General features: G+C 36.6%; 1 protein-coding gene across 1 annotated transcript in view; it reads left to right on the forward strand.

Moving 5' to 3' along the window:
* The window catches only part of KIF5B (kinesin family member 5B), a 44,014-nt gene that overhangs the window by 21,899 nt on the left and 4,248 nt on the right, over positions 1–17,867 (forward strand). The window contains exons 13-25 of the mRNA XM_060006339.1: positions 864–932; positions 2,926–3,132; positions 5,025–5,168; positions 10,347–10,535; positions 11,184–11,301; positions 11,812–11,873; positions 11,968–12,077; positions 12,831–12,932; positions 13,948–14,008; positions 14,117–14,188; positions 14,331–14,435; positions 15,360–15,576; positions 16,149–16,265. Of these exons, the coding sequence (XP_059862322.1) occupies positions 864–932; positions 2,926–3,132; positions 5,025–5,168; positions 10,347–10,535; positions 11,184–11,301; positions 11,812–11,873; positions 11,968–12,077; positions 12,831–12,932; positions 13,948–14,008; positions 14,117–14,188; positions 14,331–14,435; positions 15,360–15,576; positions 16,149–16,265 (1,573 nt within the window). The remainder of the gene's footprint in view (positions 1–863; positions 933–2,925; positions 3,133–5,024; positions 5,169–10,346; positions 10,536–11,183; positions 11,302–11,811; positions 11,874–11,967; positions 12,078–12,830; positions 12,933–13,947; positions 14,009–14,116; positions 14,189–14,330; positions 14,436–15,359; positions 15,577–16,148; positions 16,266–17,867) is intronic.

Raw genomic sequence — 17,867 nt, forward strand, 5'->3', positions numbered from 1 at the left:
GTTCATGTTCAATTCTGTTTTAGAACATTTTTGATTTTTTTTTTTATGTTCTAATTTTTATGTTCTAATTTCAATATTATGGGTCCTTGTGACCTATATACATCTTCCTAGATTTCTGTTAACTTTTTCAAGATCATTGTATTAACAAAAAATATAAAATCACAGTCTCTGTTTGTATGTAGAAACTGTATATGAAGCGTATCTTTTTTTCCCTTTTCTTTAAGCTAAAAGAACTTTCAAAAGGAAATTTGGCATGGGTCCTCGGAGAGCCTTAATGAAATGTTCGTAGAATCAGGGATCTGAGGGCTCTAATAATAAAAGTGGTGCAAGAGATTAGACAGAGGGAACAGAATTGAGTGGAAATAATATCTTATGCTTTGATTATATCAGTAGTGTGAAAAATAGCACAATTTTGAACCAAGTAGAGAGGGTGGGAAGAACAACAGTAAAGAGACCAGAAGAAAACTTTTCTGGCTTTGTTTTTGGTTTTTGTTGTTAGGTGATGTTTTTATTGTATTTTAAACAGAGATGGTAGGTAGGTTTGAAGTGGCTACATGGCTTTATTTTCAATACAAAGCTTTCAACATGTTTATTACTTTTTAGCATTTAAAGTATTTAATGAATCGCTTTCATAAACATAAGCCTTTTTTTCTTATTGTGTGATAAGTATGTTACTATGATTGATAATTGAAATTCCATCTGTTTCAACGCCGTCCTAAGATAAGAGATTGGAATAAGCTATGTTGAATTTGGAGAAAATGACTTCGAAATATTGGGGGGTGGGAAGTAATCAGAATTTGTGTTAGGAATCAGTTAGAACCAGGTTGTGAGCTACTTTGTTAACCTGTTACTAAAAATTCTAGGATGAAGAAATTAATCAACAGAGCCAATTGGTAGAGAAACTGAAGACCCAGATGTTGGATCAGGAAGAGGTAAACTGAATACCTGTCATATTGCTTCCAGAAAAGCTTTATAGTCTGTCCATGTCACTTAAATATAAAAGATGGAGGCACCTACAGAGCTCGGAATATACTCGAGTACATTTAAAACAGTTTTGAATATGTTCGTGCTTCACTGTGGGTATCCTATGAGACCAGTACATCATACAGACTGAAGCAAAGATTGACTTCCTCTTAAGGTTTTTGGGGGTTGGGTTTTTTGTTTTTTTTTCAGTTTGAGTTCTGACTGGCGGGGGGAGGATGACTTTTTTCTTTTTAACTCTGTCTTCTTTCCTTATACAGTGCTGTTTTGTCTTATTTTCCCCAAAACATTTCTTTCTTTTTTAAAAAATTTATGTATTTAATTTATTTATTTTTGGCTGCGTTGGGTCTTCGTTGTGGTGCTTGGGCTTCTTGTTGCGGAGCATGGGCTCTAGGCACACAGGCTTCAGTAGTTGCAGCACACAGGCTCAGTAGTTGTGGCTCGCAGGCTCTAGAGCGCAGGCTCAGTAGTTGTGGCACACGGGCTTAGTTGCTCCGCACCATGTGGGATCTTCCTGGACCAGGGCTCGAACCTGTGTCCCCTGCATTGGCAGGCGGATTCTAAACCACTGCGCCACCAGGGAAGCCCCCCAAATCATTTCTTACTGATCCTTGGGAAAGACTTACTACACTGAGCTGGAGTAACCTTAGATTCCCCCTCCCTTTATGAAGCATATTTCGTCATGGAAATGATGAGGGAAGGAGTATAAAAAACAGTTAAACACAGATATATGTCTAAAGGGATTATTAAAGAAAATACTGATTTCTGAATTGTATTGGCTTTGATTTTAGTAATTTGTAGTTCAGGGTATGACTTTTATCGAGGAAATGAGAATGTCAGTGAATAAGATCATTTTTTACCCCTTCACCATTTCTACCCTCATCTAACTTGTTCATTTCTGTCATCTTCACTTTCATCTTATTTCTTTCAAGTTCCTTCTCTCTAGTTTTTCACTGTGGACCCTCATTTCATCTCACTTGGCAGAATGGGGGGATAATTGAAAAATGGTCCTTTGTTTAAGGTTTGTTCTGGGGATGGGAGCAAAGACTATACAGCTTCAGTGAGAGATACCCAGCATCAGTGAAATTAATCCTGGTCAGATCATCTTTATTCTTGTTTGACCTCTCGCATTGTTTCTCAAAGGAGCACTAGTAACATTGCATAATTCTCCATTTATATGGTTCTGTCCTGTACATTATAGTAGGACAGTGGGCATCCCTGGCTTCCACTTCGAAGTGCCTTTGGCATTCTGCCCCATTAGAAATACTCCTGTACATTTCCAGATGCCCCTACTTAAAAGCCACCGACCCTGGGTGACTACAGTATTCTCCTAACTAGTCTCTTGGCTTCTTCCAGTTCAAATTTTATTTACTGATAACATGTTTTCCTGAGGCATGGCTCAGGTGCCACCCTCTGTTGCCCAAGGAAAATCTAAACTTTTAAAACATTACTGATTTCTTTCTTTTTCTGTGCCCACTATTGTGAGCCTTGTATGCCTTTTTCTTTCTGTTATGTTAGTTTGTACATGACAGAAATCTTCCTGTCATAGCCACCTTCTCCATGAATACCTGTCCAGAAATATCCCCCCCCCCGTTTCCTATACTACCAAGCAGTTTGTCATGTCCTATCTCCTTTATGGCTCTTACATTTCATTTTGTATTGCATTTATTTGTGTACCTGTCTTTCTTCTACTAGATTCCTCAAAGGAATCTTTGATTTCCTTTCCATCTCCCACAGTGTCTAGCACAGAGCCTGCACATAGTAGCCATTCAGGAAATCGGTTGAATGAATAAATGTTACCATGCATAAGAACATCCACATTTCATTCCCGTTGTGATTTGCAAATGATAACGGAAATAGGTTATTTTTGGTTTGTATACATTTTAAAAACCTGTGTACATTTAAAAACCTGGGTAAAACAGTTATTTTTATTCCTTTGTATAGCTTCTGGCATCTACCAGAAGGGATCAAGATAATATGCAGGCTGAGCTGAATCGTCTTCAGGCAGAAAATGATGCCTCTAAAGAAGAAGTAAAGGAAGTTTTACAAGCCTTAGAGGAACTTGCTGTCAACTATGATCAGAAGTCTCAGGAAGTTGAAGACAAAACTAAGGAATATGAATTACTTAGTGATGAGCTCAATCAGAAATCGGTAGGCTATAGTTTTCTTTCCTAATACTATACAACAAGTATTCTTAATTGAAAAATTACCTAAGTAACTTATTTCTATATAAGCTCAAGATTGATAACGTCAGTTCTTAAGGAACTCAAGTGTCAACTTTATTTCCTCCCATAATGAAGCCTTAAAGGTGGAGGGAGGAGGGTTATCTTTTTAGTTTCTAAACATCTATTAATACGTAATTAAATGCTATTTTAAAACATATTGACTATTCCAAATATTATTCTACTGTTAAAAAAGTAAAAGTTGGCTTCTAGTTGCTCAGTAAAGTTATTAGCTAATTGTTCAAACTAGAATTTAAAATGTGCACGTAAAAATAAAATAGCAGGATATGTAACTTCATGTAACTTATGTTTTGTTCACTGTTACGTTTCCAGCACTCGGACCAGTGCCTTCCTAGGACAGGGTAGTTGGATCTTCCTTGTGATTCCCCAGGGGATGAGGGTTTTGTTTTCATAGCTGTAAGGTGGGAATTGCTGCCCCCCAACAGTGATGCCAGAAATAGTATATAGCTGTGATTGCTGCTGCAGTATTTTGAGTATCACCATGGATGAGCTCTTTTTCTTAAAAGTTTTCTTGTTGTTAATGCTAACTTCTTGTTTAGGAATCACATTTAGAGTTGGACCCAGGATCACTGCTCACTATTTATCTCCCTATCCGTGTCAAGTGTCTAAAGGAAATCAGTCAACACTATGAAATGGCATTTTTAAAAGGCTTCCTGCCCCTGGAGAAGTTCCTTTTCCCTTTTTAACCTCCCAGCTTACAGTTAGCTTGTAGTTACAGTTTAATACCATGGAGATCAAGACACCTTTATAACTCTTAACTGAGTTGCATTATTAGCAAACCTAATTTCTGTTTGGAAGAACAGTAGGAGTCTCTTACAACTCTGTAAACTGTAAGTGGGTCCTTGGTCACTGATTTCAGTCTTTAAGACAGTTCTGTTTGTGTCCCAGTTTATATATCAGCACTGTATTGGTAAGGAGTTAGAAACCCCTAGAGTGTTCTGCTTCTTTTTATATGCTTACAATATTGCTGTTCAGCTGCCAGAGAAAATGTCTGGTAATTTAGACCTGGTATTACACTGTAGGTCAAACTGAGTGAACACACAATATACCGCTATTCAGATACTTAAGGAAATGAGCAGCTGAAATGATACTAAAAGATATTGACTAAAAGTCAATAACCTACATTTAAAATGCAGTATCTGATCTGTGATATAATGAATAGTTTTACAGCAACCAGATTCGGTTGGGTTTTCAAAATTGTGGTGACTTTGTTGCTGGTAAGCCAGGTAGTGTTTTAAATTTATAGTTATAGTAATGTAACTCAGGTAGTAATGCTACTTTATCACTCTCTCCTGGATAATTGCTTGTATCATAGTACATAGTAGTAGTAATTATCAGGTGGATTCTTTTCAGAAGCTAAGTAGTATATAAAAAGCAGATGAAGAAAACATACCAGCCATCTAGAAGACTGTGAGTTGCATTCTAACACTTATTTTCTCAGACTCAGTTTCCACAAACATACCATACTATGGTCATAAATGAAAAGCAAATATAGTTAATTTGGAAGTTTTCCATTTCTAAGTAGAAAACATTACCCAATCTCAAAAATGAGTGAAATAATACAAACTGTTTGCCCTTAATGCAATTACAATATAGCTACTTTACATGGTCTCTTAGGCCTAAAATATTTTTTAAGTTTGAGCTGGGAGCTTTCGCAGAACTCAGTAGAGAATTCAAGAAAATGAAAGCAGAAAATAATGGTTTTGTGAGTACTAGGTGAAAACTTGAAATACCTGTCAATATTTAAATTGATCTTTCATTTAATAGATTTAACAGTACCTTTTGTTTTGGTTCTGTTAGGCAAGTTTAGCAAGTATAGATGCTGAGCTTCAGAAACTTAAGGAAATGACCAACCACCAGAAAAAGCGAGCAGCGGAGATGATGGCATCTTTACTGAAAGACCTGGCAGAAATAGGGATTGCTGTAGGAAACAACGACGTAAAGGTAACTGTAATTACCAAATATTAAGCATGATAATCTTTACACAATTCATACTTTCATTTTTCACAGAGTTCTTTTCATACCCATTATCTCCTCCTCACAACAGCCATTTGTAGTAGATGGTATTAACTTAATTTTAAATAGCCGAGGAACAAGGGGGAGAATAAGGGGTGCTTGGGGAGACATGCTCGGTAAGTAGCATTTATTTGGACCCCGTGTTTGTTTTTTTCCTCTTTGTAAAGGTTTTGTGCTTAGAAGTTATGTTAATAGATTACCACACAGGAAGTATGTAATTGAAACAACAGTGAAAATTAGCTCAAGGAGTAAACTGTGAATGAATTTGATTGCTTTAAATGTTTAAAAAGATGAAAGGTGAGCACTGCTAATTAATGCTCTCTCTCTCTTTATTTTGAAAAATTTCAAACATATAACAGTAAAGAGAATAATATGAACCTTAGAGTTAATCAGTAATCAAAATTTTGCCGCACTTATTTTTTCTTTTCTAATAATCTTTTTCAGGGTGCTAATACTGGTTATATTAGCACTAGCTTGTGGTAAAAAAAAATTTGTGACCTGGTAGATTTTAAAACTTAGACCAAAAAACCAAAGACTCTTAACTGCAAAAACATACACATAACGTGAAAGATTTGTATGTTGTAGTAGGTATTTGTTTAGACTTCCTTTTTTGATTAAAGTCTAGTTATAGTAACAAAGTAAAGTCTAGTTATAGTAACAAACCCAAACTTAAACTTGGGTTTATAGTGAGAACCAACTAAGCAGCCGTTTAACAAGAGTTGGAAATGAAATAAAAGTTTTCGCTGTGGAGCACACGTTCCTTCTGTTAGATGTTATTCAGAGCTACTGTTTGTTGATGGAGGCAGGCCTTCGTTCTCGTAATCATGTCATTTTTTAATGCTGGCTCACCTCATCGAAACAGAGCAAAGTGTTGTTATTAAATGCTGGATGACATGGCTTGCTCTTTCTTCCCCATCAGTCTGAACATCCTGTCCTGTCCTGTTTATGGTGAAGCAATGTGAGATTGATCGAGCTCTGTGGGAATCTTCTGGGATGAAAAAGTAGATTTCCTTCATATTACTGAACACTAGAAAGGTGTTGTTCAAAATTTGCTTTGTAGATTTGTGACTTGTTTTTAGAAAAATCCTTCCATTTCATGTTCAAATAATCTTAATTTAAGTGAAAAAGTGGTAAAGATAGAGAAAATAAAGAGTAAGACTGGCTTATGTCTAGTGGCAGAGTGATAATAGTACAGATACCCTGACACCTAAACTGCTTCTTTCACTAAACCATTACAGTATTTTGAAAACAAGTCAGCCTTGCAAATAGGTTCTTTAAAGAAAAAAAAAAAACAACAGGATCCTCGATATTTTTGTGTTTTGCATGTAGTTCTTGTCCTGTTAATAAACATCAGTAAGTGCTGCTTGAGCTCTACTTGTTTTGTGTTTTTTACATTATGGTTCACTAGATCATATGTTAAGACTATGTTAGCTTTGTAAGAAACTCCCAAACTCTCTTCCAAACTGGCTTATATAGCATTTTTTGTTCCATCCAGCAGTGAATAAAAGTTCTGTTAATTCACATCCTTACCAGTATTTGAGGTCATCAGTTTTTTTAGTTTGAGCCATTCGAACAGATATGTGATATTATCTCGTTGTGCGGGTTTTTTGTTTTAATTTATTTTTTATTTTTGGCTGCCTTGTGTCTTTGTTGCTGCACGTGGGCTTTTCACTAGTTGCGGCGAGCGGGGGCTACTCTTGGTTGCGGTTCCCGGGCTTCTCATTGGGTGGCTTCTCTTGCTGCAGAGCACGGGCTCTAGGCGCGTGGGCTTCAGTAGTTGTGGCACTCAGGCTCAGTAGTTGTGGCTCGCAGGCTCTAGAGTGTAGGCTCAGTAGTTGTGGTGCATGGGCTTAGTTCCTCCACGGCATGTGGGATCTTCCCCGACCAGGGCTCGAACCTGTGTCCCCTGCACTGGCAGGCGGATTCTTAACCACTGCACCACCAGGGAAGTCCTCATTGTTGTTTTAATTTGCATTTGGTTGTTGGTTTTCTTACCTTCAGTTTTAAGAGTTCTCCTTGTATGTTTTGGATAATAGTCCTTCATCAGGTATGTGTTTTGCAAATATTTCTTCCAGTCTGGCTTATCTTTTCATTTTTTTAAGTGTCTTTTGTAGAGCAGAAGTTTTTAATTTTAACAAAGTCCAACTTACCAATTTTTTTCTTTCATGGATTGTGGTTTTGGTGTTATGTCTAAAAACTCATCTCCAAGCCCATGGTCACCTAGATTTTCTCCTGTGTTATCTTCCAGAAGTTTTTTAGTTTTGTATTTACATTTAGGTTTATGATCCATTTGGAGTTAATTTTTCTGAAATTAAATTTTTCTGTATTTACATGTGGATGACTAGTTTTTCCAGCACAGTTTATTGAATTGAATTCCCTTTGTCAGAGATTAATTGACTGTATTTGTGTATGTCTATTCCTAGGCTTTCCATTCATTTCTAATGACCTATTTTTCTGTTCTTTTTTCAATACCACATCATCTTGATTACTAGCTTTATAGTAAGTCTTGAAGTTGGGTGGCATCAGTCCTCCAGCTCTGTTGTTCTTTAATATTATGTTGGCTATTCAGGGTCTTACCATTTAAACTTTAGAATCACTTTGTCAATATCTACAAAATAACTTGGAGGGGCTTTGATTAAGATTATATTATATCTATAGGTCAAGTTGGGAAAGACTGACATCTCATTATTGAGTCTTCTATCCATGAATATGGACCGTCTCCCATTTATGTAGTCCTTCTTTGATTTCTTTTGTCATCTGGATCTTACACATACTATGTTACATTTAAACAACCGTGTCATCTGCAGACAAAGACAGGTTTATTTCTTCCTTCTCAAGCTCCTTATTTTTTTCCTCTCTTTTTTTTAATTGAAGTATAGTTGATTTACAATGCTGTGTTAATTTCTGCTGTACACCAAAGTGATTCACTTATATACACACACACACACACACATTCTTTTTCATATTCTTTTCCATTATGGTTTATGACAGGATATTGAATATACATCCCTGTGCTACAGTAGGATCTTGTTTTTCCGTTCTACATATAATGGTTTGCATCTGCTAATCCCAAACTCCCACTCCTCTCCCCTCCTGCGCCTTGGCAACCACAAGGGGATGCCTAAGAGTGGGATTGCTGGATCATATGGCAACTCTGTTTTTAATTTTTTGAGAAACTGCCATACTGTTTTCCATAGTGGCTGCAGCCATTTCCATTCCCACCAGCAGTGTAGGAGGGTTCCTTTTCTCCACACCCTCTCCAGCATCTGTTATTTGTAGACTTTAATGATGGCCATTCTGACCGGTGCGAGGTGGTACCTCATTGTAGTTTGGATTTGCATTTCTCTGATAATTCATGATGTTGAGCATCTTTTCATGTGTTTTTTGGCCATCTGTATGTCTTCTTTGGAGAAATGTCTGTTTAGGTCTTCTGCCCATTTTTTGATTGGGTTGTTTGTTTTTTTGATATTGAGTTGTGTGAGCTGTTTTGTATATCTGGGAAATTAAGCCCTTGTCAGTCACATCACTTGGAAATATTTTCTCCCAGTCCGTAGGTTGTCTTTTCATTTTGTTTATGGTTTCCTTTGCTGTGCAAAAGCTTTTAAGTTTGATTAGGTCTCATTTGTTTATTTTTGCTTTTATTTCTATTGCCTTGGGAGATTGACCTAAGAAAACATTGGTACGATTTATGTCAGAGAATGTTTTGCCTATGTTCTCTTCTAGGAGGTTTATAGTGTCATGTCTTATGTTTAAGTCTTAGAGCCATTTTGAGTTTATTTTTGTGTATGATGTGAGGGAGTATTCTAACTTCATTGATTTACATGTGGCTGTCTAACTTTCCCAGCACCACTTGCTGAAGAGACTGTCTTTTTCCCATTGTATATTCTTGCCTCATGTGTCAAAGCTGTGTGCTTGACCATAGTTGTGTGGGTTTATTTCTGGGCTGTCTGTTCTTTTCCATTGCTCCATATGTCTGTTTCTGTGCCAGTATCATGCTGTTTTGATTACTGTACTTTGTATTGTCTGAAGTCTGGGAAGGTTATGCCTCCTGCCTTTTTCTTTTTCCTCAGGATTGCTTTGGCAGTTAAGTCTTTTACCTGCTTGGTCGGGTTTATTCCTAAGTATTTTAATTTTTTGGTGCAATTTTAAAAGATACTGGGTTTTTTACATTCCCTTTCTGGTGTTTTATTGTTAGTCTAAAGAAATGCAACCAATTTCTATATGTTTATCTTGTATCCAACTACCTTGCTGAATTCCATTTATCAATTCTAGTAGTTTTTGTGTGGAGTCTTGAGGGTTTTCTGTATATAGTGTATATCATGTCATCTACATATAATGACAGTTTTACCTCTTCCCTTCCAGTCTGGATACCTTTTACTTCTTTTTCTTGTCTGATTGCTCTGGCTAGAACTTCCAATACTGTGTTGAATAGAATTGGTGAGAGTGTCTTGTCTTGCTCCAGATTTTAGCAGGAAGGTCAAAAAGCTCTTATTTTTTTGCCGTGCTGTGCAGCTTGCAGGATCTTAGTTCCCTGAACAGGGCTTGAACCCATGCCCCAGCAGTGAAAGTGCTGAGTCTTAACCACTGGACCACCAGGGAATTCCCCTGAGCTCCTTATTTTTGACACTGAGTATTATACTGGAATTTTGTAATGAAAGTTACTAAGGAATGTACACTGACCACAGTTCTTCCTTGGAGAACTTAAAAGTCATCATTTCCCTGCCACCTAAACATCATTATTTGTTAAGTTTTGAACTGGACATATACATGATTAACAGTGGATTTACTGTAGCGGGCCTTTGAGGAGGAAATCCAAAAATTGAAAGAGGCAGGGTTCATTAGTGTTGTTTGTTTGTTTTTACGCTTACATCCATCTTCCTTGTAGGCATGTATTAACTTTAAGTTTTAGAAAGTAAGGAAGGCAAAAATCAAGCTCTGCTTTACTCACCCTTTATTAAAAACAATATTTGATAAAAAATTCCAGACTTCCTACAAATGTTGAGTAGTATTAAAATATTTAATTTTGTTTTAAGATTTTAGAGTCTAATTGGGTAAACACTAACTAGACATTTCTGTCTTTCATTTCTGTTTCCCTTTTTCTCACAGCAGCCTGAGGGAACTGGCATGATAGATGAAGAGTTCACTGTCGCAAGGCTCTACATTAGCAAAATGAAGTCAGAAGTGAAAACCATGGTGAAGCGCTGCAGACAGCTAGAAAGCACACAGACTGAGAGCAGCAGAAAAGTGGAAGAAAATGAGAAGGAGTTGGCGGCGTGCCAGCTTCGCATCTCCCAGGTACGCGCCGCAGAGCAGGGTCCTCATTCCTGAACAGCCGCGTGTAAAGTTTATCTATTGTAAACGTGTTACTAAAAATGACCTTCCGTAGGTTATTTTGAGTAACAACATTAAGAGGTTAATCCAATTAGTTTTTCTTACTCTAGCTGCAGTAAAATAACATGCATGATTTAAGTGGGTCATATTTGGTAACGTGTATGTTACGTATGGGAATTTACTAGAGAGCTGTGACTGATGTGACTATTGAAGAATCTAGAAGGATTCTAGGGTGAATAAAAATGCGGGGCTGATTTTGTGGCTTTGGCAACTAAATGGGTGAGACCATTCACCAAGGTAGGAATTGTAGCAGGAGGGATGAGGGTAATAATGTTAGTTGGAGATAACAGTAAGAATATTATCTCATATGTCAGCCTTTAGTGCCTTATTTTATAAGTGTTAAAAACTTGTACACATGACCATTTCATTGATTAAATTCTTTATCATTGTAAATCTTGCCCCTGAACATTTTAGGTTTAAATATCTTATTCTGTAAACGTATTATATGTTTAGATAATGTCGATAAAACTTGCTTACTTTCAAATATTCTGGACAACAAAGTATGTGTCAGAGATTTTATTCCACCTCATAGCAGTATATTTTTCCCAAAAGCATGAAGCCAAAATCAGATCATTGACTGAATACCTTCAAAATGTGGAGCAAAAGAAAAGACAGCTGGAGGAGTCTGTGGATTCCCTCAGTGAAGAACTAGTCCAGCTTCGAGCACAAGGTACTCACTTCCGGTTATTTATGAGTCATATCTCTATTGTAAGTTATTACCTACTTTAGTATAATTGTAGTCAACATTCACACTGATAGAGATTAGTAGGAATACAGGTAACTTGGAATAGTAAACAAATAACACATTTTAATGTGGCTTTGAAACATATTTTTGAAATCGTGTTTGAATATTCAAGTGGCCAGTCTAGGAATTTCCCACAAAGTTATAAAGTGGTGTGCGTGTGTGTGTGTGTGTGTGTGTGTGTGTGTGTGTGTGTGTGTGTGTCAGGCAAAGAAAGTAAAGGAAGGCAAAGAAAGTAAAAGGAAACACAAAGAATATAAAGTTACAAGTCAGTATGTCTTGAGCATAGAGAGCAAGATTTACCGTTTGGCATTTGGATAATTTAAAGTCGAGTACTGTTAAGGAACATAGCCTCATAAAACCCATTTGCCCCTTGGTTTATATCAAGAACTCTAAGGCCCATTTCCTCTCTTCTGTTTTCTCTCCCCACCCAAACAGAGAAGGTGCATGAAATGGAAAAGGAGCATTTGAATAAAGTTCAGACTGCAAATGAAGTCAAGGCAAGTTCGACGTAGCATTGGATCCTCACAGTTTTCATTCATCCTTGTTAATCTTGAGTAATCTGACGTAATATCTTTCCCCCAATGATTTTAGCAAGCCGTTGAACAGCAGATCCAAAGCCACAGAGAAACACATCAAAAACAGATCAGTAGTTTGAGAGATGAAGTCGAGGCAAAAGAAAAACTTATCACTGATCTTCAAGAGTAAGTATGCTTTCCTCTGAGATAGCAGAAACTACTGGTGGACAGTATATCCTTATTAGAAACCTGCATTTTTCTTTGAAACAATTTTTGACTTGAAAATGAAGAATCTTTTCATTTATGAGTGGAACTTCTAAGTTCCATAGGAAATTTTGGAAAAATGTCTTAGGTCTTTTGATGTAAATATTCAGTAAAAAGTAAAGAATTCCCAACTTCAGCCATTATTACAAATAGATACTACTGTCTCCTCCGAATCATTTCCTTAACTTTTAAAAAATATTCTTAACTGAGAAAAACTTTATTGGAAATTGTGGATTTTAGAAGTGTGTGTTTTAATAGGAGTTATCGTCTCCATTTTTCTGGGACACATTTTCCTACTTCCAGAACCATATGCGTATAGCACAGAATTTATAGAAATTTGAGATCTGTGACCAAATCATGATTTGAGTAGGAACCAGAGGAGAGTAACAAAAAACGATGGCAAAGTTTGAGACATGGGGCTTATTGTTAATGGATTTAGGGATAAGAATTCAGGGAGATGAAAGATACAAAATCAAGTTATGGTTTCAAACCAAAGTATAAAAAGTACTGTGGGCTGAACGTAGCCCAGTCCTCTTTGCTGCTGGGGGTCACATCCTAACAGAGGAGGCCTGCCATGTTTGAATGGTGAGACTGTGGAATTGGAGAGTTGGAAAGCTTTAATGGGAACATCTAGAAGATGGGGATGTTGATGCTGCGAGGTTTTTACTTTGTCAGCCAGAACCAGAAGATGGCATTAGAGCAAGGGCGCCTGAGAGCGGAGCACGAGAAGCTGAAAGCTACGGAGCAGGACAAAAGCAGAAAGCTACGTGAACTTACGTGAGTAGAGCCTTGGTTCAAGTATAAAAGTGAAAGCTAGATGCGAGAGTTACTGGCAGTACTCTCAGAAATATCCAGTGGATAAAGTTTTCACTTCGTGTAGGCTAAAGGGTGTTTTCCTTAAACCCTCTGAGTTGGTTTGATTTATACCTAAAAACTTGCAATACTTTCTTGTACTGTAGTGAAAGCCAGGTCTTAATATTTCACTGGTAATCACCTAAAACATGACATTTGGTAATTTAGAAGATTTCAGGATCTGCCACAAAAACGGAATTTTTGTCAGATTTGACCTTGCATAAATAAAAGACCATTATTGTTTTAGCCTTGCCTTTTGAACAGAGGTTTTTGCCATTTATTATTTTTTTTATTTACTGACTAAAAGTATAGTCAACACACAGTTTTCTATAATCTGAGCAGGTAGAAAACTCACGATTATAACTTTCACATACCTTGAATTTATCAGAGACAATTTATAAAGGAACAGTTGGTTAGGATGGGCACACCCACAGGACCAGCTCAGAGTTGATTTTTTAACAATTCTGCTGAATCTCAGCCATAATTTTGTTTAGAGTAACGTTAACTTAAAATGCATAAAATGTTTTAGTCTGCGATAATTTATAATCTCTGTAATTTTCAGTTAATCAGAATTATTTTGGATAAAGATCAGTATGCTATATGATAATGCATATTCTTAAAATATAAAAAGAACCTCTCCTTATTACTTGAATTCTGCCATGTTTTCTTTCATCGCTTCCATTGCTATATTAGGACAGTTTTTTTCTAATAAACCATAGATTTAGAAAATTACAAGGCATATAGAAATTTCTTTGAAAGACACAACATTGGTAAGCTGTTTTTTAAAACTATGATGATCTTTTTTTTTCTATGATAATCTTTTACTTATTTGTAAGCATTGATCCTGTCAGATAAAAACATTTGATTCAATATTTCTGCTAAATATAGAATTTACGGACTCAAAGTTGAAAATGTATTTGTATATTCTTCCACTGTTTAGGGTTATGCAAGATAGACGAGAACAAGCGAGACAAGACCTGAAGGGTTTGGAGGAGACGGTGGTAAGTAAAACTTGGGTATAAATAGGATTGGGGAATATTTAATGGGTTCTTCCCCTAGTTACTCAGTTTGAAGACCTACTTCTAAAAATACTGCTTTCTTAATTCAAGGCGAAGGAACTTCAGACTTTACACAACCTGCGGAAGCTCTTTGTTCAGGACCTGGCCACCAGGGTTAAAAAGGTAATAAAATAATACTGGGTCGGTGTTACTGTGTTTACTGTGTCTAATTGCATTCTGAGTGGAGTAGCCTCACACTGTCATAAGAGTGGGGAGGTAAGCGTTGCCCTTACTTGGTCTCATAGCACTTGCCCGTCTTCTCTAGAGCGCCGAGGTTGATTCGGACGACACCGGAGGCAGTGCTGCTCAGAAGCAAAAAATCTCCTTTCTCGAGAATAATCTTGAACAACTCACCAAAGTCCACAAACAGGTAACAAGGAGAATGTTTTGTGTTCGCTGCAATAAAATCTGAGGAGTGGCATGTATCTGAGTCTTCAGAGTCCTAAGGATTTTCATACCCTGAGCCATTCCATTATTTTATCACGCAAATGTAGAAACAAACAACTAGCAGTTTTTATGGGAGTTAATATTCCTAACAGCCTTTAGCAAGAGGTCAATGAAAACGTGTTGTTTTCTTTGTAGGGTTTCAGGTCTGTTAGTTTTCTTAATTTATTCATGGTCATTTTTAAATCTCTGGAAGACAAGTCTTTGAGTTAAAATACCCCCCCCCTTTTTTTTTGATCTTTATACATTTAATGCCCCAGAGTCTGAAATACTACAATAATGAGGGAGTTCATTTTTTTTTTTTAAGTAATGCTTACTGTGGGGTTTTTTGCTTATTTTTTATTAAGGCTTGATATGTGATTCAGTTACTTACTTCTTAAGTTTCTTGGCATACTTTATTGTATGTCTTTGTTACTAGAAACCTGATGTTTGCAGTAGAGTGAGGTTAAGGGAATTTTAGCCTTTCTTGCTTGCAGTGCTTATTAAGGGACTTGCCAAGTTTATGTGTAATTGTGGATCTTGCTGTATCTAAAAAGGTATTTGTTTCCACCAGATTAGTATCTTAATGAAGAGACCTAACACAGTGTTGTAGCATATTGTCATAGGGAAAAAGAACAGTCTCCCCAATCCCCCAGTATTGAATGAAGTTATATTTTGGGGAGAAATATATGTGAGGATGATATTTATGGGTATATGTATTCTTTGTTGCTGTCTAAATTATTTAAATTAGCTAAGTGAGAAAAACCTTAGTATAAAATGTAGTTTTCCTTTCAAGAGAAATTATGAAATGTTTCTGTTTTTTCAAATCATTGTTAAAGTCAGAATCCTTATTTTTCCTATATACCTTTAGCTGGTACGTGACAACGCAGATCTTCGCTGTGAGCTTCCTAAGCTGGAAAAGCGACTCAGAGCTACAGCTGAGAGAGTGAAAGCTTTGGAGTCGGCACTGAAAGAGGCCAAAGAAAATGCATCTCGCGATCGCAAACGCTATCAGCAGGAAGTAGATCGTATAAAGGAAGCAGTCAGGTCAAAGAATATGGCCAGAAGAGGGCATTCTGCACAAATTGGTTAGTAGGACACAATAAAACCTTTAAACGAAAAAAAAAAAAAAAAAAACCTTTAAACTTTGCTTTGGTTTGAATATTTTTATTTACTTGAGAATGTAATCTGATTGATTTGTTATGTGATGTCACAGTGGTTTTTGTCTGTATTTTCTAATTTACCAGAGTGGCATTGTTGGGAATGCAGAGCATTGAGGAATAGCCACCTTAATTAACAGGACAAGGAGATAAATCAGAACTAGACAAGCAAGACTGGTCAGGTGTAGGAGCAGCTGTGTAGAGCGATGTTATGAAAGCAAGAAGAGACTTGCAAGAAAATGTCCTGCACGGTATTTCATGCTTTAATTGCTAGGCATTGATGCAGGAATAAGGTTTTTAAGAGGCTAAGGATTGTATAGGTCCTGGAGAAAAGGATGTAACTGAAAAAGAAAAAGAGAGATAGAGGGATTCCCTGAGAAACAAGAAGGCAAAGAAAAACAAGACATTTGGGAATTTGTTGTAAATAAGAAAAGACACTTAACGAGTCATTGGGGTTGTGTGTTATTTGTTCTGAAGTCAGTGTTTGTTTTTCATCCCAGCTAAACCTATTCGTCCTGGGCAACATCCGGCAGCTTCTCCGGCTCATCCCAGTGCAGTTCGTGGGGGAGGCGCACCTGTGCAGAACGGCCCGCCGGCGGCCGTGCGAGGCGGAGGAGGTGAGCAGGCGTGGCCTCACGCGGCGCCCTCGGGTCTGTGCTCTCTGGCTGGCTTCCGAGTCGCAGCTGTCCGTGGGGATGTTCAGCCGTTGGTGGCTAAGCAGTGTTTTGGATTCTCACAGTAGTGTTATGATTTCTTCATAATGTATGGGATTATAAAAGTAACTTAGCATGATTTCGTCTAGTTTTTTCATAGTTCAGATCATACTATATGTATATTCAAATTTGTGCTCTTACTGTTTTTAACGTAATATTGGGTCATTTTTCAAAGCTCTGGCTATTGTCTGATGAATATACCATGGTTTATAACTTTTACTGGACATTTAATTATGTCAGTTTTTCCATACTTGAAATTTTCCAAAATTGAAATTTCCATGTATGAAATCTGAAGTATGAAACATCTTTTTATACCTCCTCACTTTCAGATTATTTCCAGAAGATTCCCATAAGTGGAATTATGAGAAAATGAACATTTTTAAGACTCTTGACACATACTAACACACTGCTCTTCAGAAAGACTGCACCAAATTGTATTTAGCCAAGGACACTGCATTTTGTTGCATCTTTGCCAGTATTGAGTATTAATAGTTTTTAAGTTTCTAATAGGCTAAAATAAGCGTCTCATTGATTTATTAATGAATTTGGATTTTTTCGTATATTTATTGGCCCACTTATATACGTATGTTTTTTGTGAATTATTTCTGTGTCCTTTCCCATTTACCTGTTGTGAGTGGTTTTTCTAACTGATTTATGAGTTCTTGTTTGTTTCTTTCTAAATACAAGTAATATCTGTTCCCTGTAGGGGGATGAGGAATTTTCACAAAGATAATTATCAAGAAGGTAAATGTCATCCAGAGACACCACCCAATATATTGTATATATCCTTCTGGAGCTTTCTTTACATATTATAACTTTTAAATTAGAAAGTTTGAAGTGTCTAGTAAACATTCTAATATAACATAGTACCAACATACTACGCTATTCTATATATGTTACTTTGTAGCCAGCTTTTTTTAACTTGGCAGTATATTCTGAACATATTCTTATACAGCATGACTGATTATAGCTGCCTAATATTTTATCATATGACAGGAACTCAGATTAAATTCTTCAGCAAATCCCAAGTGTGTAGGTGGTTTGGAAACTAAAAGCAGTAGATAACTCTGAGATAGGGACTGGCTTTGTTTCTAACAGTACTAAAGTCAGTTTATTTTAATCCTGCTTTTTACTTTGTCATTTTTGCATAACATTGGCTCTCAGTTTGAGTGGAAAATTATGCAATATTCTGGAGGAATCATATTTCCATAAATTTAATATAGTTTTTTGTCCACACGGTAGAGGATTGATACAGTGAAAAGAGTACAGATATTGGAGTCCCATCTAAGTTTGCATCCTGATTTTTCTACTTTTATGAGCTTGAGCAAGTTACTTTTTAACAGTTAATTTGTCTCGTTTTGACTCCTTTTAAAATTCTTTAAAAATTCTTAAGTGTAAAAGTAAATTACGGATTTATGACCTATTTAATGTATCTCTGAAATAAAACATTTTTCTACATACCACAATAACATTATCACACTTGACAAAACATTTCTAGTATTATAC

The sequence above is a fragment of the Delphinus delphis genome, chromosome 2, assembly GCF_949987515.2.
Source record: "Delphinus delphis chromosome 2, mDelDel1.2, whole genome shotgun sequence".
NCBI classification, from domain to species: Eukaryota; Metazoa; Chordata; class Mammalia; order Artiodactyla; family Delphinidae; genus Delphinus; species Delphinus delphis.